The sequence below is a fragment of the Rutidosis leptorrhynchoides genome, chromosome 10, assembly GCF_046630445.1.
Source record: "Rutidosis leptorrhynchoides isolate AG116_Rl617_1_P2 chromosome 10, CSIRO_AGI_Rlap_v1, whole genome shotgun sequence".
NCBI classification, from domain to species: domain Eukaryota; kingdom Viridiplantae; phylum Streptophyta; class Magnoliopsida; order Asterales; family Asteraceae; genus Rutidosis; species Rutidosis leptorrhynchoides.
The window spans coordinates 40,302,038-40,328,995 of record NC_092342.1 but is presented as its reverse complement, the minus strand read 5'-3'; the positions used below and the strand labels follow the sequence as shown (position 1 = coordinate 40,328,995).

General features: G+C 34.8%; 1 protein-coding gene across 1 annotated transcript; it reads right to left on the bottom strand.

Moving 5' to 3' along the window:
* Window positions 1-914: 914 nt before the first annotated feature.
* On the bottom strand, window positions 915-2,508 carry LOC139872992 (dof zinc finger protein DOF3.6-like). Its single transcript, XM_071860921.1, has 2 exons — window positions 2,284-2,508; window positions 915-2,048 (listed from the first exon to the last, which is right to left on the bottom strand). The coding sequence occupies exons 1-2, from the start codon at window positions 2,335-2,337 to the stop codon at window positions 1,176-1,178; spliced, it is 927 nt and encodes a 308-aa protein (XP_071717022.1). The 5' UTR covers window positions 2,338-2,508; the 3' UTR covers window positions 915-1,175.
* Window positions 2,509-26,958: the final 24,450 nt, after the last annotated feature.

Below are 26,958 nucleotides of genomic sequence, written 5' to 3'. Positions count from 1 at the left end.
AAGTGTAAACTTGAGGGGCCGTTGTATAAATTGAGCTGAAGTTGAGGGCTGTTTGTAGTGTGAACGCAAACTCAAAACGACAGTCCGATAAAATTGAAACGGCAAAATCTGGCGCGACTTTTAATATGTAAGTATAATAATATAATATAATAATATAATATAATATAATATAATATAATAATATAATATAATATAATATAATATAATAATATAATATAATATTATAATATAATAATAATATAATTACTGCTTGCAATATGAAATTGAGAAATCAGTGCGTAAACTTTTTATGTATATATTTTATGTAAATCTAGCATTACTGATTTTGTGCATTAATGCAAATTTAGCGTCATTTTGACCAATCAACGTAAGCCAAGTTATTTTCTTTATTCTCCTTCTACTGGTTAAGTAGAGTGCTTTATAGGGGAAGGGGTGTGTTAGTGTGGGTTTGTTGGTTCTTTTTATAAAGCAAAATAAATGTAAGTGCGAGATATATTCCTTTCTTTTTTGACTGCAAAATTCAATCTTTTATTTTTACTTTAATTTTGGTAATTTTGGTACACACAATTTTTTTAAATACATACCTTTTTAACACACGGACGAGAAGAAATAAGGCAATCAAGAACACCGTGTTTTCAACCTCATTATCATTCATCATTATAGCTCTCTCCCTCTCTTACATAACATATATAGATCAACAATATTGATTAAGGTTAAAATATAGATGTTCATGTTTTGGTGGATTCTATATGTTGTAAAAAGCCAAAAACATGAACCGAATTAAGATGATAAGATCTTTTAGGATCCGAATAATTAAGATAAAAGAAAAAAGCTAAGTTTATTTAAAAGAGTGAAATCCATAGTAAAATTAGTTGATCATCATTCATCATCAGTGATTTAACATAGTAGCTCACAATTGCACACATTAGTGAAACACTCAAGATAATACAACATCATATTACATAATCATACGTATCAAACATAAATATTGTACGTGTATATTGATTCTTTTTCATTCAACAATCAAACCTTGAGACATGGAATCCAGGGTTAAGAAATTCAAGATAAATTACTTTGAAAAAGATAAAATATTCAATAAAATCAATTATTTATCTCTCTAAACCCCTTGATCATAGGAAATGTGTTGTAGGAGTAGAATTGCTTACACTTCGAAATTAGTTCCACGAATTCGCAGCCCATGTTTGTTGATTGCCATTCCCCATCATTCCTAAAAACTGTCTTGATAAATTCGAGCCTCGATTATCTTCCATCTTCCCCGGGGGCTCGATTTTAGGGTTATCAATTTCTGAGTTCATATTTGACCTAATATCTCCTTCAACTATAGAAGAATATTGTGCTGATCCAGTTGTGCCTTGGTTTTGATAGTTGAATAGATTAGTATTTTGCGGTACTTCAAATCCATGCAAAACATTAGGCACTCTCCAATTTTCACCACCTCCAATTGTTAAAACATTGTTAAAATTATTTGAATCCGAATTCCCCAATTCACTTTGTGGATGAAATCTAGCAAGATTTGAGCTAATGTTGCCACCAACACCTCCATATTGACTAAGAGAACTTAAAAAAGGTAAGTGAAGTGAAGTTGGATGTGAAAGTTGTGAACTTGTGATATTTTCTAAATTACTTCTTGGAGGACTTACACTTAACGATTTAGGGGCCGATCGACTAGGAGATTTTGATCTTGTGCTACTTTTGCTAGTTCTTTTGTTTCTTCTACAACCACCCCCAACCGGAACGTTTCTAAGAGCGCCTCCTCTAGTCCAATAACGCCTACACGCCTTGCAAAAGTGGCGTGGTTGTGTGAGGTTATAGTTATTAAAGTAGCAAAACTTTGTATTTGTCGAATCACAACGGGGACAATTTAGACCGGCCTCAGGCAAAGGTAACTTGGCTAACCGAGCTCGATCCACCATAGATCCTGGTCTGATTGATCCTTCAACACCTCCTCCACCGTGTTGTAAAGGTGGCGAAGTTGGTGTGAGGTTAGGGTTTTCAACAATAGTACCATTTCCTTGATTGTCATTCAACTGTAAGAAAGAATAAAAACTAATTAGATAGAAAAGAAAATAAAAGAGATGAGATGAAGTTAATTAAAGATCAAGGTATATTCAAAAAAGATTTTTATATTTTTACAAGAATATGAATGAGCATATATCATCTTTTTTACATAAAGCTTGTTTCTTTTATCTTTGATTGGGTCAAGAATTGTAATGAATAGAGTTCAAAATTCAAAAGCATAAGTGATAAAGATTGATCATATACCTGATGATGCCAATTGTGATGATCAAGATATTGTGGAACAGATGAGAAAACCATGATGATAATAATTTGAGCTTTCTTTTTCTACTTTAGAAAGTTTTCATTGGTTTTTTGGAAATATATGAGAGTGGGGAATCAAAACAAGAGAATAAAACACAGGGAAAGGAGAAATTAATGGGAAGGAGATGAGAGGGAAGCTTAAAAAGAAGTGGTCTTCCTTTTGCTTGATTTTCTTTTTTTATTTGTATTGAATAATTGAATATGAATTTTTTAATTTGGCATATTTCATTTTGTATTTATTATTATAATTAGGGTTTGTGGGGGTGGATGAAGTTTCTTAGCCTTTAAGCTTTCTGAAGGTGACACATTCCATCTTAGTGCTTGGGTAAAAAAGAGAACTCTGACCCCTCATGCATATACATACTATGTATCTATATGTACGTTATGCATGATAAAGAGAAATAAATATGTGTGATAGATAGATTGCATACTACGGGTACGGAGTATGTATATGTTCATATGCATGTAAAAGTGTGTGTAATATCATTGTCTATTTGTCTTCTATGCTATATGTTGGCATGCATGATGGATTGATGGTGGCGGGATCAAATCTCCTACATAGCATTCCTTGATATGATTGAAAATTTGGTGGATGCCACAATAAGTTATAATCAAGGCCATTTACGCATCAGGATATGCAATGAATATTTTGTTATTTGTTGAAAATATATATAATTTATAAGTTATTTTTTTGAAAAGAAAAAGAAACTTATAAATAATTAAGTTATTACTAATCAAAGTGTATACTCCGTATCTTTGATTGAAATTTAATTTGGGTGAGGGTATTGTCCCTCCTCAAAGAATCGAAATATGTTTGTTGTTTACAGGAGAGCGCGTTGCAACAATAGTATCATTCTTAGCTTTATAATACGGAGCATATAACAATAATAGTGTGAACATGTGGTGGAAATGCAATTCTAGTTAAGATTTACGGATTTGTGTATGGACTAATAAATATATACAACTCGATATTCTTTACTTTTTATTCAATGATCAGTTTTTGTATAGTTTTTAATTCATTAAGTAGATTTACTATATTTTTATCACTTAATTTAAAAAATAATAAGTTTTCATCAGACATAAAATCGAACACTACTTATCAAACAAAGAGAAGTGAAAAAAGATATTAAGAAAACAAAGTAAACAGTCCTTTATACTTTTTAGACAAAACACATAGTAAACACCTAAACTAAAACACACTAATGTACATTGTATAATGAGGTACATTGTATTTCAGATAACTGGTAAATACCCATGTAAAATTAGAAGTGAGGTTTCCTTACAGTGAAGAAACTCAATTTGTTTAAATACTATGTACGTTCAACTACTTGCCATTTTTGGAAACTATAAACCCTAAACGCTTTCTTCTTACCTAAATCCATAAAATCAAAAGTGGGAAATCAGATATTGTAATATCGTGCATTTGATTACAAAGTTTTCAAGTATCAAAACAAGGTAAACCTCATGGATTTTGATTAATTCAAGTGAGTTAAAACGGGTTTTGTTAAAGTATAGGTTTGAGTTCGATTATTGCTTTTGAGTGTTTATTTAGGTTGTTTGTTTCTTGAGTATTGTTCTATGTGATCTTTAGTGAGCTTTGAATCGACCAGAAACATCACGAAATCTTGATTTTGGACGCAACCCCGAGAGCAGATGCTGATATCTGCTCTTCATCATCTGCGCGCGTAAGCTTATGCACGTGTGAGACATTGTTCCAGACACGGGTAAGCCTTACCCGTGTTCTTGAGTCCAACCGCGTGTAAGCTTGATATACACGTGCGTGTGTGTTTTTTTCTCGCGCGTGTAGGACTTTAGCCACGCGTGTAAAACTTGTCAAACCAAGGGAAACGTGTGTGATGTTACCCGCGTGTGTGATTGATTCATACGCGTGTATAAGGGTACTCACGTGCGTGTGTGCCCTGACAGTTTATGGGTCTAGTGTAGTGTTTGTAGTGCTATTTGATCTATTTTATAATTAATATGAGTAGTGTACTGATTCTGAATATGATATTCTCAGGTGATAATGACAAAGGTGAAGGCTCGGTAAAATAAGACCTCTGAGTTCTTGTGCTACACCTGAGTGGGACTATCCTTATGGATATGGTTATACAGTGAAAAGTATAGTTGTAGCGACCCGACAAAATCGTCATTGACGGCGCCGTCTACTTAGGTCCCGTTACGTGGTCATAAGTCTTTAAAACAACGTTTGACCAAAAAATATGTCGCATTCATTTCAAATATAAAGATTGTTTCAAAGTTTACAATAATAGTTCAACCACAAATTACGTTATAACGTTATAAGTATAAATGAAACCTATGCGACACAATTTAAAAGTAGCCAAAAGACGCTCCATGTATGCATATATACTCGACATCCAATGCAAGTATCAAAATAATGAGCGTAAGCATGTATCACAAAACGTTCAGGGACCTGAGAAAAACATAGAAATCTGTCAACGAAAACGTTGGTGAAATCATAGGTTTAAGTAAGTAAGTGTGTAAGTAAAATGAACCACAAGATTTATAACATTTCAATAATAGTAAACCATTCCAAAAATTGTTATCACGAGCACCCAATTATCAAGGATTAACTTTCCTTCCATAGAACTCCATCACAATAGTGTTAGAACATACACTGTTTCTCGAAAATATATTTCATCCGAAGTAACGGTAGCGAACCGTCCGAATGAGGGTTTGTCAAACCCATATGGCCATACAACATTAGTTCTCGCTTACACCCGGCAAGTGTAACTAATGATAATCGAATTGAGGATTTTGTTCTAACTCGTATGTAGAATGTTTGTTTTCATACTTGTGTTCACTTTGTAAAATGAAACGTTTATGTTTTCTCATCCCAATGTAAGTTTAAAAGGGTAAAAGTGGGACTATGATCTCACCTTGAGTGCACGAGTAATAAAGTACTTCACAAGTAAACGTGTGTAAGGACAATTGCTAGTCTTGACCTAAACAAGTAGGTTGTATCAATAACGGGAACACGATTGGTCAAAGTTGTTCAATTAGTCCTATGGCTCGTTACGACTCGAATATATAACATGTGAATCAAATTGTCAAGTTTCATGCGAGATACAAGTATAAAAGCATGTTAGAACGATTGCCTAAACATTTGGTTAAGTTTGACTAAAAGTCAAACTTGGTCAAAGTTGAAGTCAACGGGGTCGGGTATCCGAAAATTTTCCCATGATGAGGAATTGTATATGAGCATGTTATCCAAATTTCATGTTAATCGGAGTTGCGGTTAAGCGGGAAAAGTTTGTGAAAAATAAAACAACAAAGGAATTTTGGTCTGGGGAAATGGATAATCATTTTAATGAAGTGTTCTTAATCAACCTACACATCAAATTGAAGCTAGTGATGCTACATTTAATACATGCACTTTTAACATCTAACAACATTTAAGCAATCAAATCTCAAGATCAAACACACCCATTTCAAGTTTAAGCTAGTTACATCAAAATAACAAGAACAAGCATACAAATCATATATTCATGTTAGACTTGAGCTATAGACACTAATTAACACTTTTATAAGTTAAAAACATCAAGAACAAAGAATCTAATGATTTTAGAAAGTTACCCAAACTTGATGAAATCGGTGTAGAATTGAAGAGGAAGATGCAAGGATTCCAAATATGTAATTTGTTTTGATGTTTGATTGCTAGATTGAAAATGGATGATGAATCTTTGATTTGAAGTTTTGAGAGAAAAGATGAAAGTATTAAGAAAAAGGAAAAAGGAAATGGATAATGAATGGAGAAGATGGATGTTGACTCTTTGACCTAGTCATGAGTTTGGTCAAATGACAACGTTAGTCCCTCAAGTTTGAAGCGGGTGCGTGTATTAACCAAACGGATTACCTAAACGAAATATTTTAAAACGCGTATTAACAGAAGATGTGATAATTATATAACGGACTTTAAATAAATAAACGGAAAGTAAATGAAAAAAGGCGGGATGTTACATTACCTACTCCTTAAAAGAAATTTCGTCCCGAAATTTAAGTAGGCGTAGTGGTCGTTGTTTCTTCCTCGAGATCTTGCGTCTCCGAATCCACGAATAAATGAGGGTATTTCTTTTGCATTTGATCTAGCCTTTCCCAAGTAAACTCGGGTCCCCTTTTGCCATTCCAACGGACCTTAACGATCGGGATTCTACTTTGTTTTAGCGTCTTGACGGAGGTGTCTACAATTTCAACCGGTTCCTCCACAAAATGAAGTTTGTCATCAATAGTAAGTTCCTCGAGGGGGATGACGAGTTCGGGTTCGGCAAAACACTTCTTCAAGTTCGATACATGGAAAGTAGGATGAACGGAGCTCAGTTGAGGCGGAAGATCTAAACTATAAGCAACGGTTCCAACACGCTCCAAGATTTTGAAAGGACCAATATACCGCGGATTTAGCTTCCCGCGTTTCCCGAAACGGATTACACCTTTTCAAGGTGCGACTTTTAACATTACTCGATCATCAACTTGGAATTCGAGGTCATTGCGTCTTTTGTCGGTATAGCTCTTTTGACGACTTTGGGCCGTCCGGAGCCTATCTCGGATTTGAACGATCTTCTCAGTTGTTTCATGAATGAGTTCGGGTCCGGTGATTTGTGTGTGCCTACTTCGGCCCAACAAAGAGGTGAACGACATTTTTGGCCATATAATGCTTCGAATGGTGCGGCGTTAATGCTCGCGTGATAACTATTGTTGTAGGAGAATTCGGCGATAAGCAAGTGCTTGTCCCAAGCTTTTCCGAAATTGATAACACAAGCTCGTAGCATGTCTTCCAAGGTTTAAATTGTGCGTTCGCTTTGTTCATTGGTTTGTAGATGATATGCGGTGCTCATGTCTAAACGCGTCCCCAATGCTTCTTGTAAAGTACGCCAAAATCTAGAAACAAAACGGCCATCTCGGTCGGAAATAATCGATAAAGGCACACCGTGACGGGCTACGATTTCTTTAATGTAAAGTTGTGCGAGTTTCTCCATGTTTTCGGTTTCCTTCATGGCTAGGAAGTGCGTGGATTTGGTGAGATGGTCAACAATAACCCAAATAGTATCATAACCGCCCACCGTCTTTGGTAGTTTGGTGATAAAATCCATCGTTATTGCGGGATTTCGGGTTGTTGAAGTAGTCCGGATGGTCTTTGATGTTCGGCTTTGACTTTGGAGCAAGTTAGGCATTTTCCAACATAAGTACCGACGTCCCTTTTAATGTTCGGCCACCAATATTGTTCCTTGAGGTCGTGGTACATCTTATTGGCACCGGGGTGGATCGAATATCTTGACTTATGGGCTTCATCTAAAATAAGGCTTCGTAGGTCCCCATAACTAGGTACCCAAATTCTTTCGGCGAAATATCAGAGTCCGGTTTCTTTAACTTCGAAACGAGAGGTGAGAACGTTCAAGTGTTCGAGAGAGATATTTTCATCCTTGAGAGCCTCGTCTTGGGCTACACGAATTTCACTATTGAGGTTTGTGTGGATGGTGACGTTTAAAGCTCGGACACGAAGAGGCACCGCTCTTTCCTTTCGACTTAAGGCATTGGCTACTACATTCGCCTTTCCGGGATGGTAATGAAGCTCACAATCATAATCATTCAAAGTTTCAATCCACCGTCGTTGTCTCATGTTTAGTTGTTTTTGGTCAAAGATGTGTTGAAGGCTTTTGTGATCGGTGAAGATAGTGCTCTTGGTTCCATAAAGATAGTGTCTCCACATTTTAAGTGCAAAGACAACGGCTCCGAGTTCGAGATCATGTGTCGTGTAGTTTCGTTCATGAATTTTGAGTTGTCGAGAGGCATAAGCAATGAATTTCTTCCGTTGCATCAATACACACCCAAAACCATGTTTCGAGGCATCGCAATATATAACAAAATCATCATTGCCTTCGGGAAGTGACAAGATAGGAGCGGTGGTTAGCTTTGTCTTCAAGATTTAAAATGCGGATTCTTGCTCGGTCGCCCAATTGAATTTCTTTCCCTTGTGAGTTAATGCGGTTAGAGGACAAGCAACCAAAGAGAAATCCTTGATGAATCTATGATAGTATCCAGCGAGACCCAAAAATTGACGAATGTGAGTAGGAGTAGTAGGAGTCTCCCATTTACTAATGGCTTCGATTTTTGCGGGATCGACTTTAATACCTTGATCACTTACAACATAACCAAGAAATTGAACTTCCTTCAACCAAAATTCACACTTGGAGAATTTGGCATAGAGTCGTTCTTGTCTCATGAGTTCAAGCACAAGTCGGAGATGTTGTTCGTGCTCTTCTTCGCTTTTAGAATAGACCAAAATATCATCGATGAACACGATAACGAATTTGTCGAGGTATGGTTTGCACACGAGGTTCATGAGATCCATGAACACCGCCGGTGCATTAGTGAGACCAAATGGAATTACAAGAAATTCATAACAACTATAACGAGTCCGAAAAGCGGTTTTGGAGACATCTTCCCCCTTAACCCTTAATTGATGATAACCCGAGCGGAGATTGATTTTCGAATATACACGAGATCCTTGTAGTTAATCAAAGAGGTCATCGATGCGTGGAAGAGGATATCGGTTCTTAACTGTCAATTTGTTTAGTTCACGATAGTCGATACACATTCGTAGGGATCCATCTTTCTTCTTAACGAATAAAATCAGAGCGCCCCATGGTGAATGGCTAGGTTGGATAAAACCACGGTCAAGTAGTTCTTGGATTTGACTTTGCAATTCTTGCATTTCGGATGGAGGAAGTCTATACAGTGCACGTGCTACGGGTGCGGCTCCCGGAATAAGATCGATTTGAAATTCAACCGGTCGATGAGGTGGAAGACCCGGCAATTCGTCGGGAAAAACATCAAAAAAGTCACTAACAATTGGCACATCATCGATATGCTTCTCATTGGTCTCGACTTTCTTAACGTGGGCTAGAATCACGAAACAACCTTTACGAAGGTATTTTTCAAATTTAAGGCACGAGACGACGTTGAGTCCGGTGCAACTCTTATCGCCATAGACAATCAAGGGTTCACCATTCTCGATAGGAATTTGAATCGCTTTAAGATCGCAAAGAATGTGGGATTTCATTTTGGCTAACCAATCCATACCAATGATTACATCGAAGCTCCCTAGTTCTACAGGTATCAAGTCAATTTCAAACTCTTTACCCATTAAGTTTAACGTACACCCCCGATAAAATTTGTCGGCACTCAATAGTTTTCCGTTGGCCACCTCAATGGTGTAAGTAGTATCTAGTGGGAGTGGTAGAGTGCTAAAAGAATGAATCAAAGTCTCGGATACAAAACTCTTATCGGCACCCGAATCGAATAAACAAGAGACATAAGAATTGTTGAGAAGAAACGTACCCGTGACTAGTTCATTGTCATCTCGGGCTTCCTCGGTGTTAATGTTGAAAGCTTGGCCGCGTGTATTGGGATTATCTTTCTTCTTTGGGCATGCATTTCTATAATGACCCGTTTGGCCACATTCATAACAAGTGACCGTCTTTGGTGCATTGGGCCCCTTTCGAGCGACGGGGGCGGCACTTTTACAATCGTTGGCCTTATGACCAATTCCTTGGCACCGATGGCAAATTAGCTTGCCACATTCACCAAAGTGATGCTTGTTGCATTTGTTGCAAAGAGGTAGGTTTCCGGCATAACCCTTCTTGCCGTCGGAGGTGAAAGGCTTCTTGGCAAAGTTGTTGTTGCTTGATTGGAGGGCTTCCCATTTTCTTTTGTTGTTACCCGACTTATCCTCGGCTTTAGGTGCCGGTACTACGATTTTGTCCACCGTTTCAATCAATTTGCGGGCCATATTCAAAGCTTCTTGATGATTAGTGGGTTTGGATGACATTACCCCGTGTTTGATGCTCTTTGGGAGACCATCCATGTAGAGTTCAACTCTTAAACACTCGGGGTTCACAAGGTTTGGGCACATCAAGGCTAGTTCGGAGAATCGTTGATTGTAGGCCTTGAGATCGTTTCCAACCGCTTTTAAAGTTCTTAGCTCTTGTTCGAGCCTTCGGGTTTCTTCACGAGGAAAATATTCGATGATCATCTTTTCCCTTAATTCGGCCCAAGAGAGGGCGTGAGCTTCATCGGTACCCACCAATTGTACATAGGTTTTCCACCACGTAAGAGCGACACCGGCGAAAGTGTGAGTGGAGTATTTGACCTTGTCTTGGTCCCGACAATCGCTTATGCTAAAGACGGCTTCCGTTTTCTCAAACCATCGGGTGAGCACAACCGGTCCTCTGGTTCTATCGAAAGTGTGAGGTTTGCACCCCATGAAAGCTTTATAGGAGCATCCCTCGTTTGAATTACCGGCTCCATTATTGTTATTGTTGTTGTGGTTGTTGTTATTGTTATTGTTGTTGGATGAGTGACCGGCCATGGCTGCATCTACGGTGGTGGCTATCATCCGTTGGAGAGCTTGTTCGGGTGTTTCATGGTGTGGTACACGGCGAGGAGGCATTGTTCCTTCAAAACACAAGAATATCGTTGATTAGTATTCTCAATAATACTAACCGTGATATGGAATGAGGATAAAGAGAAAGTTTTCCTTCGCCTTAAATTCTTTATGTCATAAAGTCTGAACGTTCATATGAGTCACCGTAATATAATCCCGAAAATTATATTACCCTAATTCATATATGCATTTGACATTATTTCACTAAGTCAAGGTGGCTTGTCAATCAAATTAAACAACGTGAGATTAAGATGGAATAAAAGTTAGATATGAATAGAAGAGTTCAAGTAATAATGCACAAGTATTCAAGTAATTCATACTTCAAGTCTATATGCCGGTTGTAGTCTTGACTCACTAATGTACCCTATGACTCGAGGTTGACACCAATGAACTCTAAATCCCTACAACCAATGCTCTGATACCATCTGTAGCGACCCGACAAAATCGTCATTGACGGCGCCGTCTACTTAGGTCCCGTTACGTGGTCATAAGTCTTTAAAACAACGTTTGACCAAAAAATATGTCGCATTCATTTCAAATGTAAAGATTGTTTCAAAGTTTACAATAATAGTTCAACCACAAATTACGTTATAACGTTATAAGTATAAATGAAACATATGCGACACAATTTAAAAGTAGCCAAAAGAGCTCCATGTATGCATATATACTCGACATCCAATGCAAGTATCAAAATAATGAACGGAAGCATGTATCACAAAACGTTCAGGGACCTGAGAAAAACATAGAAATCTGTCAACGAAAACGTTGGTGAAATCATAGGTTTAAGTAAGTAAGTGTGTAAGTAAAATGAACCAAAAGATTTATAACATTTCAATAATAGTAAACCATTCCAAAAATTGTTATCACGAGTACCCAATTATCAAGGCTTAACTTTCCTTCCATAGAACCCCATCACAATAGTGTTTGAACATACACTATTTCTCGAAAATATATTTCATCCGAAGTAACAGTAGCGAACGGTCCGAATGAGGGTTTGTCAAACCCATATGGCCATTGATGTTAAAGCGAAGGGGTACAAAATAGTTATATTTTTACTACAAAATACTATTAAATACGATACAATTTTATACAAGTTATTTATTTATTTATAGAGTGGAAATACCTAAACCTTGCTACAACACTTATAGGCAGTGTACCTAATCGTACAGTAGTGTAGTTTTTAGTAAGTCCGGTTCGTCCACAGGGAACTTAGCCAAGCTTAACACTATATTTTTGAAAACTATATTTGTAAAAATATCAATATATATATAAGTAGTATTATTATTATAAAGAGGGGGTTTTTACCATTTAATGACCGGTTTGTCGATTTTAAAACTTAAGTCGCAGTTAAAACCTAATGTAAAATATTAAAAATAAATATAACTTAATTTTAAGCGTAAAGTAAATAACGATTGCGATAAATAAAAGTGCGATAAATAAAATGACAATAAATAAAATTGCGATAATTAAAAAGTACGATAATTAAAAGTGCAATTAAATACAATGACAGTAAATAAAAGTGCGATAATTAAAAGTGCAATTAAATATGAAATAAAGAAATTATGCTTATTTAAACTTCCGTAATCATGATGTTCGACGTGTTGTTTTTAGTTTAGTACCATGGGTTAATTGTCCTTTGTCCTGGATTATTTGATATGTCCATACGGTTTTGTCCATAATAGTCCATCAGTCATAAATATAAAGTGCGAGAGTCTTCGTCAAATTATCCTTATACCGGAAGTCAAATATTCCAACTAATTGGGGATTCGAATTGTAACAAGGTCTTAATACTTTGTTTAATGAATACACTAGGTTATCGACTGCGTGTAGTCCAAGGTTTTACTACTTTGTTAACAATTACACCAATTACCCTTGAATGTAATCCACCCCTATTTCAACAAGTCTATTAACTATTAATCCAGTTCCGTGTCCGGTAAATTGAACAATTATTGGTATTTATAGATATCCTGCCCACCGTACCCAGTCAAGCGTATGTGATTATATATAAATACGTCAAATTATAAGTCTATATATTAAATTAACGAGGTATCATTTAGTTAATATAAAGCCCATTAATAGCCCATAGTCTAATTTCTACAAGTGTCGTTCTTTTGTCCAAACCCCAATTATGGTACAAAGTCCAATTACCCAAATTTAATATTTAGCCCAACATCACGATTACTTCGGCTTAAATAAGCATAATAATAACTTAGCTACGAGACATTAATTTAAAAAGGTTGAACATAACTTACAATGATTAAAAATAGCGTAGCGTTACACGCACAGAATTTTGACTTACACCCTTACAACATTCGCTAACATACCCTTATTATTAAAATTAAAATTAAAATTAAAATTAAAATTATAATATATATATATATATATATATATATATATATATATATATATATATATATATATATATATATATATATATATATATATATATATATACACGTTTGAGTAAGAAGAGAAAAAGATGTAATGAAATCGATCGAATGCGTTGCCTTTTATAGGCCCCATTTCTGTTTTGGTGTGCTCCGCGATCTCGATGGAATTCTTCTTCACAGCTCCGCGATCGCGGAGTGTTGGATTCCAGCTCACCAACTTTGGCTCCTAGCTTGCCGACGGTTTATAAATATATATATATAATATATATATAATTTTAAGAATTATTTATATATTATATTATATTTATGTGCATAGTTGACTTGTAATTTTAAATCCGTTGCGTTGTGCGTTGAAAGTTGGTTCATGTCCTGGTTCCGGATTTTCGAACGTCTTTTCGTATAATTTAATATCTTGTACTTTGCATTTTGTAACTTGTACTTTTGTAATTTCTAGACGTTTCTCATCAATAATTTGAACCACTTGGATTGTACTTTGTACTTTTGAGCTTTTTGATCGTTTGCGTCTTCAATTCGTCGAATCTGTCTGTTGTCTTCACCTTTTATTATTTAAACGAATATCACTTGTAAATAGAACAATTGCAACTAAAAGCTTGTCTTTCTTGAGGGATAATGCTATGAAATATATGTTCGTTTTTAGCATTATCAAATATTCTCACACTTGAGTGTTGTTTGTCCTCAAGCAATATAGTCTTGAAAATAAAAATACTAGAATCACTTCTTTATTCTTCACACTTTGTACATCAATGATTTTTATACGGCGGTATAAACAATGGTAGTAACGTTATGGTTTACAGTCTCACATGACTATGAAAATTTAGATCCTTAAGTAAATTGGATCTTTATGAAAACATTTGATCTTTTGAAAATTAAATCTAGCTTTTACCCTAGATAAGTTTTCAGGAATAACCCTTCACCGGTGTTTGCAAAATTGTTTTTGTGGGTTTTGGGGGTTTCAGATTTGAAAATTTTAGCTCAAAACTTGCGGTTTTGTGTCACCCACTTGCTAACCTTGTATTGGGAAAGCAATACATCCAGTATACTTGTTCCGTATATTACCTTTCGGTAAACTACCGTCCGGTTGTAAAGGAAAGCGTTGAACAAGCAACTGTTAAGGCAATGTCCCGTGACATGCTTTTGTTTATGGTCTATAACGTGTCGGATGCAATTACTATCCTTGGTAGGAGCAATAGTAAAGCTAACCCCATAGTTTTTCGGTCTGGCACAAGTTCCTGTCTTCGACCATGCTATGCAACCACCGTTCTTACGGTTGACACCCGATTTGGTTCAGGTGACCTAATGAATTCAAGGTGAATTCCTAGGATTTTACGTTCAATGGTAATGAATGCATTGAAAATAGGTTTTCAGAAAACAAATTGGCTTTAATTTTGATCAAAATATTTTCTCGTTCAAGCTCGAGTTTAGATATCATTGAATTCCATGAGTTTGTAATTCTCAATCTTTAAGGTCAATCTTAAGGATTGAGTAATATCAGTCTTAAAAGCTGATTTTTAATCTTTAAGGAGATTATCCTTTTTGGGGGTCTGATTCATTAGTCTTATCAAGCTAATTTGCACGGCGCCCTCCCCATTTTACGAGACAGATCCTCTCATGGTTAGGATAAGTCTAACCACATGGCGACCCTGTTTGATGCTGAGGTCCGTGGATTTCCAGCTGATTTTCGAGAAAACTTTTCAAGGTTTTTCGTAGACTCTACAACTGGTCTGGACGACAACTTCCTGACCTAAATCAAGAAGCGCGTGTCTTTTTTGAAAGACTTTACTTCCTTTTAATGATAGAATTGATTCATCGTGTAGATCCATCTTTCTTTCAAATATATTACAATTTACCGGGTAAAACGGTTAATTTTGTCCAAAACAAAAATATCTTCAATTATTTGTACAAAAATATGTGATATATGTTCTAAATATCTTGGTAAATTTTTCCCACACTTGGCTTTTATTTTCCTTTCTTTGCCTTTTTATTGTCCTCTATTCCATTTTAAATGAATTCTAACATTTTAAGTTGTTTCTCAATTTATGTCCTTTACGAGGTAACAATAATTTCGGTGTTAACACCTAGTTTTATCGTTCATAAATATGTATAAACATGATTTTGAATTCATTTATTTGAAAATTTTGAAATTTTTTTTTTACTAGAATTGGGTAGTCAGTATACAAGACTAGGGCTGTTCTTTATTATCAGAGAGCACTAGATTCTAATACAACTACTGCGTTGATGTTTTAGCAGAGTAGTATATAAAATAGCTTATATTTTTGCAGGAAAATACTATTAAATACGATACAATTTTACACAAGATATTTATTTATTTAGAGAACGGATATACTTAAACCTTGCTACAACACTTATAGGCAGTGTACCTAATCGTACAGTAGTGTAGTTTTTAGTAAGTCCGGTTCGTTCCACAGGGAATCTTTTTAAACAAAGCTTAACGCTATATTAGTTTACTTTTATAGAAATACATATATATATATATATAAGTAATATTATTATTATAAAGGGGGGTTTTTACCGTTTAATGACCGGTTTGTCGATTTTAAAACTTTAGTCGCAGTTAAAACCTAATGTAAAATATTAAATAAATAAAAGACTTAATTTAAAGCGTAAAATAAATAACGATAATGAAATTGCAATAAATAAAAGTGCGGTAAAATAAAATTGCGATAATTAAAAAGTACGATAATTAAAAGTGCGATTAAATAACAATAAATAAAAGTGCGATAATTAGAAGTGTAATTAAATATAAAATAAAGGAAATTAAATATGAAATAAAAGAATTATACTTATTTAAACTTCCGTAATCATGATGTTTGACGTGTTGATTTTAGTTTTATGCCCATGGGTTAATTGTCCTTTGTCCTGGATTATTTAATATGTCCATACGGATTTGTCCATAATAGTCCATCGGTCATAAATATAAAGAGCGAAAGCCTTCGTCAAATTATTCTTATTCCCGAAGTCAAATATTCCAACTAATTGGGGATTCGAATTGTCACAAGGTTTTAATACTTTGTTTAATGAATACACCAGGTTATCGACTGCGTGTAAACCAAGGTTTTACTACTTTGTTAACAATTACACCAATTACACTTGAATGTAATTCACCCCTGTTTCAACAAGTTTATTAACTATTAATCCAGTTCCGTATCCGGTAAAATGAATAATTATTGGTATTTATAGATATCCCGCCCACCGTACCCAGTCAAGCGTATGTGGTTATATATAAATACGTCAAATTATAAGTTTGTATATTAAATTAACAAGGTATTGTTTAGTTAATATAAAACCCATTAATAACCCATAGTCTAATTTCCACAAGTGTCGTTCTTTTGTCCAAACCCCAATTATGGTATAAAGCCCAATTACCCAATTTTAGTAATTAGCCCAACATCATGATTACTTCGGATTAAATAAGCATAATAATAACTTAGCTACGAGACATTAATATAAAAAGGTTGAACATAACTTACAATGATTAAAAATAGCGTAACGTTACACGGACAGAATTTCGACTTACACCCTTACAACATTCGCTAACATACCCTTATTATTAGGATTAAAATTAAAATTAAAATTAAAATATAAATATAAATATATACGATATAGATAGAGAGATGGATGGATTTTTGGTGATTTTTGCGATCAGAATTCGTTTGTTTTTATAGGGATTTTCGACTTTTGGGGCTCCGCGACTCGCGAAATTTTTGCCTTCAAACTCCGCGAGTCGCGGAGTTTGAAATTACAGCTCAGTCCTTTTGGAGTCTTTCTTGCCGACGGTTTTTATTATTTATTATAATATATAAATAATTATAAGATTTATTTAAATATTATATTATATTTATGTGCATAGTTGACTTGTAATTTTTAGTCCGTTGCGTCGAGCGTTGAGAGTTGACTCTGGTCCCGGTTCCGGATATTCGAACGTCCTTGCGTACAATTTAATATCTTGTACTTTGCGTTTTGAATCTTGTACTCTTGTAATTTCGAGACGTTTCTTATCAATAATTGGAACCTCTTTGATTGTCTTTTGTACTTTTGAGCTTTTTGGTCGTTTGCGTCTTCAATTCGTCGAATCTGTCTTTTGTCTTCACCTTTTATTATTTAAACGAATATCACTTTTAAATAGAACAATTGCAACTAAAATCTTGTCTTTCTTGAGGAATAATGCTATGAAATATATGTTCGTTTTTAGCATTATCAAATATTCCCACACTTGAGCGTTGCTTGTCCTCAAGCAATATCGTCTTGAAATACTAGAATCACTTCTTTATTCTTCACACTTTGTACATCAGTGATTTCTATACGGTGGTATAAACAATGGTAGTAACGATATGGTTTACAGTCTCACATGACTATAAAAATTTAGATCCATTAAGGAAATTGGATCTTTATGAAAACATTTGATCTTTTGAAAATTAAATCTAGTTTTTACCCTAGATAAGTTTTCCGGGATAACCCTTTACCGGTGTTTGCAAAATATATTTGTGGGTTTGGTGGGTTTCAGATTTGAAAATTTTAGCTCAAAACTTATGGTTTTGTGTCACCCACTTGCTAACCTTGTATTTGGAAAGCAACACGTCCAGTTTACTTGTCCCGTATATTACTTTTCGGTAAACTACTGTCTGGTTGTAAAGGAAAGCGTTGAACAAGCAACTGTTAAGGCAATGTCCCCTGACATGCTTTTAATTATGGTCTATAACGTATCGGACGCAATTACTATCCTTGGTAGGAGCAATAGTAAAGCTCACCCTTATGATTTTTCGATCTGGCACAAGGTCCTGTCTTTGACCATGCTATGCAACCACCGTTCTTACGGTTGACACCCGATTTAGTTCAGGTGACCTAATGAATTCCAGGTGAATTCATAGGATTTTACGTTCAATGGTAATGAACGCATTGAAAATAGGGTTTTCAGAAAACAAATCGGTTTGTAATTTTGATCAAAATATTTTCTCGTTCAAGCTCGAGTTTAGATATCATTGAATTCCATGAGTTTGTAATTCTCAATCTTTAAGGTCAATCTCAAGGATTGAGTAATATCAGGCTTAAAAGCTGATTTTTGATCTTTTAAGGAGATTATCCTTTCTGGGGATCTGATTCATTAGTCTTATCAAGCTAATTTGCATGGTGCCCCCCCATTGTACGAGATAAATCCTTCTCATGGTTAGGATAAATCTGACCACTTGGCGACCCTATTTAATGCTGAGGTCCGTGGATTTCCTGCTAATTTTAGTGATGACTTTTCTAGATTTTTCGTCAACCTACAGCTGGTCTGGACGACAACTTCATGACCTAAATCAAGAAGCGCGTGTCTTTTTCGGAAGACTTTACTTCCTTTTAATGATGGAATTGATTCATCGTGTAGATCCATCTTTTTTTTTCTTTCATCGGGTAAAACAGTTTAGTTTAGTCCAAAGCAAAAGTATTTTCAGTTATTTGTTACCGAAATATGTGATATATGTTTTGAATAACTTGGTAAATTTTCCCACACTTGGCTTTTATTTTCCTTTTTATCGTCCTCTATTCCATTTTAAATGAATTTTAACATTTTAGTTTGTTTCTCAATTTATGTCCTTTCCGAGGTAACAATAATTTCGGTGTTAACACCTAGTTTTATCGTTCATAAATATGTATAAACATGAATTTGAGTTCATTTAATTGAAAATTTTTAAAAATTTTACTAGAATTGGGTAGTCAGTATATAAGACTATGGCTGTTCTTTATTATCAGAGAGCACTAGATTCTAATACAACTACTGCTTTACTAGTATTTTTAATGGTAACCAAGTGTATAAAGTAAAAAAAATTTTAAAATCCGAAAGAATTTAACCCCTTCCCACACTTAAGATATTGCAATGCCCTCATTTGCAAGAAATCAGTAATAATTTAAATTATTGAGGTTGATTTGTGTAAAAGTGATTAAATTTTTACCAAAGTTTCCAAATATATTGGCGTTTGTTTGCTGAATGATAAATGGTGCACATCATTTGTTCATTCCGTCTTGTTGTTATTTCACATATATTTTGCATCTTGTCGTCAAAATTAGTTGCTTTTGCTGAACTTAATGCCAGTCTTTGAAAATGCGTTGTTTTACCCTGTTGTGTACATAAGATAAACTGCAAAGATATATACACATTTTTGAAGTTTGGTATATTACCCCACATTCAAAAATTATTAAAATCTAAGAATAAAAGTTAGACAATTATAAAAACTATTACAATATTAACAAAAGTATTAAACGTATCAATCATTACGAATTACAAAATAAATAAAACTAAGTATACTAGGGATGATACTGGTACCAATAGGGGTTCCAGGCATAACCATAGGTGCTATAGAATGCTTCGGCAGGGTTATACGTAGGATACGGTGGTTGCATCTCTATAGTCCAGGGAGGGAAGATGGGTTTCGGTGTAGGAATATAGTTTCTACCTATATGTTGGCAATGAGCTATGATTTGGTTCTGATGAACTTGCCAATCTTCAAATGCTCTCTGTCTAGCATTTTCGTACTCCTGTGAAGCTATAAACCTTTGCATTTCTTGCATCTCATTTCCCCCTCCTACATTACCTTGCTGTTGGTTTCTCTCAACCTGTGGATGTCTACCATGGTATGGTACTGCGGCGTTATTTCGCCTCTTCAAAACTTTCGCACCATGGTATACATTTAAACCTATAGTATCACGGGGTTCTGGTTCTTCTACTAATAATCCCCCCCGACTTATATCCACACCGAGATATTCACCAATCAAAGTAATAAAAATACCACCTCCTATTATGCTATGCGGTCGCATCCCCCTAACCATAGCTGATAAATAATAACCCACACAATACGGTATACTTACAGCGCTTTGTGGGTCTCGAATACACATATGGTAAAACAAATCCTGTTCATTTACCTTTTCCTTGTTCTTACCCCTTTGTGTAATCGAATTAGCTAAAAACCTACGAATCACTCTTAATTCGGCTCTATCTATATCCAAATAAGAGTAGTTTCCCCCTTTGAAACGGTGATGGCTTGTCATTTGACTCCACACACCGTGTGTATCAAAATTTTCATCTATCTTTCCACCGTTTAGTATCAACCCTCTACAATCGGCAGATGCTAACTCCTCAGGCGTATATATACGTAAAGCCTGAGCCATGTCTAGTAAAGACATGTGGCGCATCGAACCGCCTAACAAAAATCTAATAAAAGAACGATCGGTTAAACTAGCTACCCGATCATTCAACTCTATACTACACAACAATTCTTCACACCATACTTTATATACAGGTCTACGCATGGTGAATAAACGTACCCAGTCATTAAAAGTAGAATTACCATACCTCTGTACAAGTAATTCCCTAATTGGCCCGGCCAATTCTACAGCTTCTAAGGGTCCCCATTCTATGACCATCGGTACCTCAACAACCTTAGAATGAAGAGTATGCAAACCCCTTTGATATTTTGGATAATCTATCCAAAGTCTGTCAAATCTCAGGTTCGGGTGCAACTCTTCCAAGTGCATATCAGAAAAGGTCATGACTGGATGAGGTATATCCTGCTTGTAGTAGTTATCCACCTTCTGTTGTTCCGCATTCTCAGTAGGAGCATTGCGGGCTTGGGATGAAGATTCACCCCTTTCAGTCTGCAAAACACATCAAACACAATTTTTGTGCATCCAAATATGCATTAGTGTCAGCAAAATCATCAATCAAAATAATTACAATGACATGATCAATTTATATCAAACTTAAGCTCATTTTCACATTTTCATCAAATCTACACTTTTTCAAATAAGCATATACGAAAATGTTCGCCAAGTTCATAAGCATTCAACTCAAATAACATGTCAAAATAATCATTACTAGCAATTAAACAAGTTTCAAATGGCATTGTCTTTCAAAAATCAAGTTCATGAATTTTAGACTTGAAAAAGTCCACTTTAATTCTCAAAATCATGTTTAGGCTCAAAGTTTGGATCATTTAACTACCTAGACATGTTACACTACTTAATTTAGCAACAATTCATGACAAAAATCGGCCATAACCTGTTTATATCAAAAAGCCCCAAATTTGCTCAAGAACACAAACCCTAGATTATTCAAAATTTGAAGTTTAAGGCTTCTAATCATGTTAAATAGCATCAATCTAGGTTATACAAGCATAATACATAAACAATTTAAGCATAATTACACTAAAAAGCATCAAAATCAAATTTGAAAAAAAAATAGCTCAAGAACACTAATTTCGGATTAAATGGTGTTTAGGTGTAGAAATTTACCGTTTTTCTTGAGTAATTCCTAGATAGCATCCTTCTCAACATGATTTTAGTAAAAGATTTGGTGATTAACGGTTAAAAATTGTGATTTTGGGGGTGTTTTTGGTGGTTTTTTCGACAGTTTTCGCAGTATTTTTTTTAGTTTTGTGTGTGTTCTGAGCTGTTCTGCTCGATTTTATTTTTTCTGATTTTTCGTCCCTCCGCCACTCGCGGTGAATTACCCTTCAAACTCCGCGAGTCGCGGAGTTTGCTAATTTTTTTTTATAATCTTTAACTTATAAAACAATTAAGTAATTAATTTTAAAATTTTGTTTCCCTTGTTATTTAGGACGAGGTCGTTTCGGATCGATGTCCTAGTCCGTCCTTCGACAAAATTTTAAAATTTGTCTTTTTGTAGCGATTGTTTTAAAAGCTAAGATTTTTGGATTTTTTAATATTTTTGGCATACTTTAATTCAATAAGATTAAAAATAATGATAATAAAAGTTCTCGTCCCTCCCTCGGGTAAAGCAATTTCGGTTCAAAGACCTAGTCTTCAACTTACGACGAATTTTAAAAATCATATTTTTAACTTAATGAGATAAAGTAAATTTTTGTTTTTAAATTCACACAACTTAAATATAAAATTCAAAATTAATATTAAAAATTCACACCAAACTTAAAATTTGAAATGCATAAAATTAAAATTTCATATTTTAAAAATTAAAAATTCACACCAAACTTAATTTAAAAATTCATATTATAAATTCACACCAAACTTATATTAATTTTTCAAATATTTACAGTTTTAAATATATTGTTTTTACAAAGTTTACAATATTAATTTAAGATTTAAATATTAATTTTAAAAACATGGTAAAAATAAAATTAAAAATCTTTTTGGCTTTTTATCCCACTTTAATCAATCAAATATTATCAAAAATATGCGCCCCTCTTTTCGGTAAAGTAATTTCGGTTCCAAGACCTAATTTAACTCATGACGAATTTTTGAAATATTTTGGGTTGATTGATTAAAGATATTTATACCTTAAGAATAAACGTTAAATTTCGCAGTGATGTAATAAATTTTTGAATGATATCAATAATTTCAGTCGCCAAACCTAATTTTATTCAATACCAATTTAATACTTTTTAGCGAACAAATTAGCGTTTATTATCAAAAGGTTAAAAATAAAAATAAAAATAAAAACTGTACAGACATACCTGTGAAATAGATTTCTTAGTTATATGATCTATCCCATTCATAAGATAGTCGGTTTAATTGGTTTTCCATGGCTACATAGGCGTAACCTCGAGCATTTAGTGTCTTTTCTTCTAAACATATGAATGGTCCGTCTCTGCATAAAGTAACAAATTCGGTGTTTGAATAGGTTTGATTATTTGAACATTTACCTCCATGTGACCATTTTCCGCATTTGTGACATCTTTCTAGTTGTCGTGCTCTTCTTTTCGCTGCGGATTTTGATTTTCCTTTACCAAATTGTAACTTATTATCTTCGCATCTGGATTCTTTTCTAACTCCGTCCATTCTTTCTCTGATTACTGATACTAATTTACTCGGTAGTATGTCATTATTTTATTTAGTGATCAAAGCGTGTAGCATTAGACCATGGTTTAGTTCACAGGCAGTCTTCATTTTGTAAAAACCTAAAAAAATAAAAAATTCAGAATGGAGGGAGAAGACTAGTTCTTTAGGGTCTGCTAGGGAAAGACCATTCGGGTTCCATTTTCGAGAACTACACGAAAACAGACAATCTAACTCTAACAGAAATACATAAACCCCTTTGATTCTCCCCACACTTAGTCAGCTGTGGTGTCGAAATTGTGATTAACATTATTTTCAATTGAATCATCAACAACTTGTATATCTTTGACTTTTACTTCAATCCATTTGTTGATTTCCTCCGTAACTTTCACAAATTCAACTAACATTGCCTTTTCTTTTGACGATAAATTGGATATTAATCGGTTATATAACTTAAAGTTTCCTTCAATCTTAGCATCGTGAATCCTTTTATAAAGTTTCTTCGTTGAACTGTTAAAAATGGGTTCATCTAATTTCGTATCATCAACGGCATTCTTTGTGATTGGATCATCATTAAGTGTTTCTTCATCTTCCCCACACTTATGCATTTTTATTGGTCTAACAGTTTTGGTTTGTGGAGATCTAAACTTTCGGTTCACAAAGGTGATCGATGTATCACCATTCCTAAGTGTTATTCTACCTTCTCTTACATCAATGAATGCCTCGGTGGTTGCTAAAAATGGGCGACCTAGAATTAGAGGAATATCAAGGTTTTCCTCCATATTAATCACTATGAAGTTTGCAACAAAGGTCAAACTTCCCACGTTAACAAGTAAATTATTTGCTATTCCAACCGGGTGCTTAATGGTTTGGTCAAATGATTGAACACCTATTTTGGTTGGTTTTAATTTACCCATGCCTAATCTTTTGTATAAGGAAAGAGGCATAATATTTGCACTTGCTCCTAAATCGGCGAGTCCATTATATACAGCACCATCATTAAGTAAGCAATAAATGATAAATTCACCCGGGTCTCCTGCTTTAGTAAGTCGAGTTGGTTTGTAAACCTTTTTCGGGTGTTCTTTCCTTGGTTCTTTCATTTCTATTTGAATTTCTTGTTCACATTTTTCTTCGTTTCTTGGAATGGGAGGTTTGTATAGGAATTCTTCTTCATCACTCAAATTTGAATCCTCCCTATATTCCAGTTTTGATTTTTCATATGTTGTTGATAACATATTTATGTTTTCATTTTGAAGGTTTTCTTGGGTGGTGAAATTATGATTAACTTCATTGTCAACTTCCATCGGACCATGTATGTAATGTTTAACTCTGTGACCATTAACTTTAAATTTAATCCCATTTGAATTTATCAATTCTATCGTTTCGTATGGGAAAACTCTTTTGATTATGAATGGCCCAGACCATCTTGATTTCAATTTTCCAGGAAATAGCTTGAATCGTGAATTGAAAAGAAGAACTCTGTCTCCTTCTTTAAATTCTTTTGAACTTCTGATTCTTTTATCATGCCATTTCTTCGTTCTTTCTTTATAGATTAACGAATTTTCGTATGCTTCATGCCTTAATTCTTCTAATTCGTTTAGTTGACTTAATCGTAAACGTCCAGCTTCATGTAAATCAAGATTACATGTCTTCAAAGCCCAAAATGCTTTGTGTTCAAGTTCTACTGGAAGATGACATGCTTTTCCATAAACAAGTCTAAAAGGTGTGGTTCCAATTGGAGTTTTGTAGGCTGTTCTAAAAGCCCAGAGTGCATCCTCCAATTTAATGGACCATTCCTTTGGATTTGATCCTACGGTTTTCTCTAGAATACGTTTTAAAGCTCGGTTGGTATTTTCAACTTGTCCACTTGTTTGTGGATGATATGCGGTGGAGATTTTATGAGTTACTCCATATCTTTTAAGAACTTTCTCAAGTTGATTATTACAGAAATGAGTACCCCGATCACTTATTAAAGCTTTCGGTGTTCCAAACCTTGCAAAAAGACATTTTAAAAAGTTGACTACAACTCGTGCATCGTTAGTTGGGAGAGCTTGTGCTTCCGCCCATTTAGATACATAATCAATGGCTACGAGTATATATAGATTATTATGAGATTTTGGAATTGGACCCATAAAGTCAATACCCCAAATGTCAAATACTTCACATACTTGGATGATATTTTGTGGCATTTCATCACGTTGACTTATTTTTCTGGCCCTTTGACAAGCATCACAGGATTTGCAAAGAAGGTGTGCGTCTTTGTAAATTGTAGGCCAATAGAATCTAGCATCATAAACTTTTCTTGCTGTTAGTTGAGGCCCATAATGCCCTCCTGTTGGTCCTGTGTGACAATGGTTTAATATTTTACTAGCTTCATCTCCAAATACACATCGGCATATTATTCCATCTGGACAACTTTTAAACAGATGTGGATCTTCCCAAAAATAGTGTTTTATATCACTGAAGAATTTCTTTCGTCTTTGGTACGATAATCCTTTTTCAAGGAATCCACAAACTAAGTAGTTTGCATAGTCTGCAAACCATGGGATTTCATTATAATCTATCTTTAATAGATATTCATCAGGAAAGTTGTCTTGTATGGCCGATTCATTTAGAACTTCTAACTTAGGATTTTCAAGACGAGAAAGATGATCAGCGGCGAGATTTTCTGCTCCTCTTTTATCTCGGATTTCAATATCAAACTCTTGTAAGAGTAAGATCCAACGGATTAATCTTGGTTTAGCATCTTGTTTTGAAAATAATTATCTAAGAGCAGAATGGTCGGTATAGACCACCGTTTTTGCTACAACGAGATATGATCGAAATTTGTCAAAAGCAAAGACAATAGCAAGGAGTTCTTTTTCAGTAGTTGTATAGTTCGTTTGTGCTCCTTGTAACGTCTTACTAGCATAATATATAGGTTGAAATCGTTTTTCAATCCTTTGTCCTAAAACAGCTCCCATTGCAAAATCACTTGCATCGCACATTAGTTCAAATGGTAGATTTCAATTTGGTGTTATCATGATCGGCGCATAAGTGAGTTTTTCTTTAAGGATATTAAAAGATTTGATACACTCATCTGAAAAAATGAATGGAGCATCCTTTTCTAGGAGTTTATTCATAGGAGTGGCAATTTTAGAAAAATATTTTATGAAACGTCGGTAAAAACCGGCATGCCCTAGAAAACTCCTAACTCCTCTAACATTGGTGGGATGTGGAAGTTTAGCAATTACATCTACTTTAGCTCTATCCACTTCAATTCCTTCTTTTGAAATTTTATGACCAAGAACGATGCCTTCTTTAACCATGAAATGGCATTTCTCCCAATTAAGTACTAGATTTGATTGTTCGCATCTAATAAGCATTCGTTCAAGATTAACTAGACATGATTCAAATGTATCGCCGAAGACTGAAAAGTCATCCATGAATACTTCCATGCATTCTTCTATCATGTCATGAAAAATCGCCATCATACACCTTTGAAAGGTTGCAGGGGCGTTACAAAGTCCAAATGGCATGCGTTTGTAAGCAAAAGTACCTTAAGGGCACGTGAATGTGGTTTTCTCTTGATCTTCGGGTGCTATTGGAATTTGAAAATATCCAGAAAATCCATCTAGAAAACAATAGTAACTATTTCCGGCTAATCTTTCCAACATTTGATCTATGAAAGGTAAGGGAAAGTGATCTTTTCTGGTGGCGTCATTTAATTTTCTATAATCAATACACACACGCCATCCTGTTACAGTCCTAGTAGGAATAAGCTCATTTTTCTCATTTGTAATGACAGTCATGCCACCCTTCTTAGGCACGCATTGAACTGGGCTTACCCATGGACTATCAGAAATTGGATATATCAAACCTGCATCTAGCAGTTTAATAATCTCTTTCTTAACTACATCTTGCATATTAGGATTTAGTCTTCTTTGGCGTTGCCCATATGTTTAT

Coding starts and splice junctions, on each gene's coding strand:
- LOC139872992 (XM_071860921.1), bottom strand. CDS start 2,337: ATGGTTTTCTCATCTGTTCCACAATATCTTGATCATCACAATTGGCAT. Junction 2,049..2,283: donor ATCACAATTGGCATCATCAG/GTATATGATCAA, acceptor TCTTTCTTACAG/TTGAATGACAATCAAGGAAA.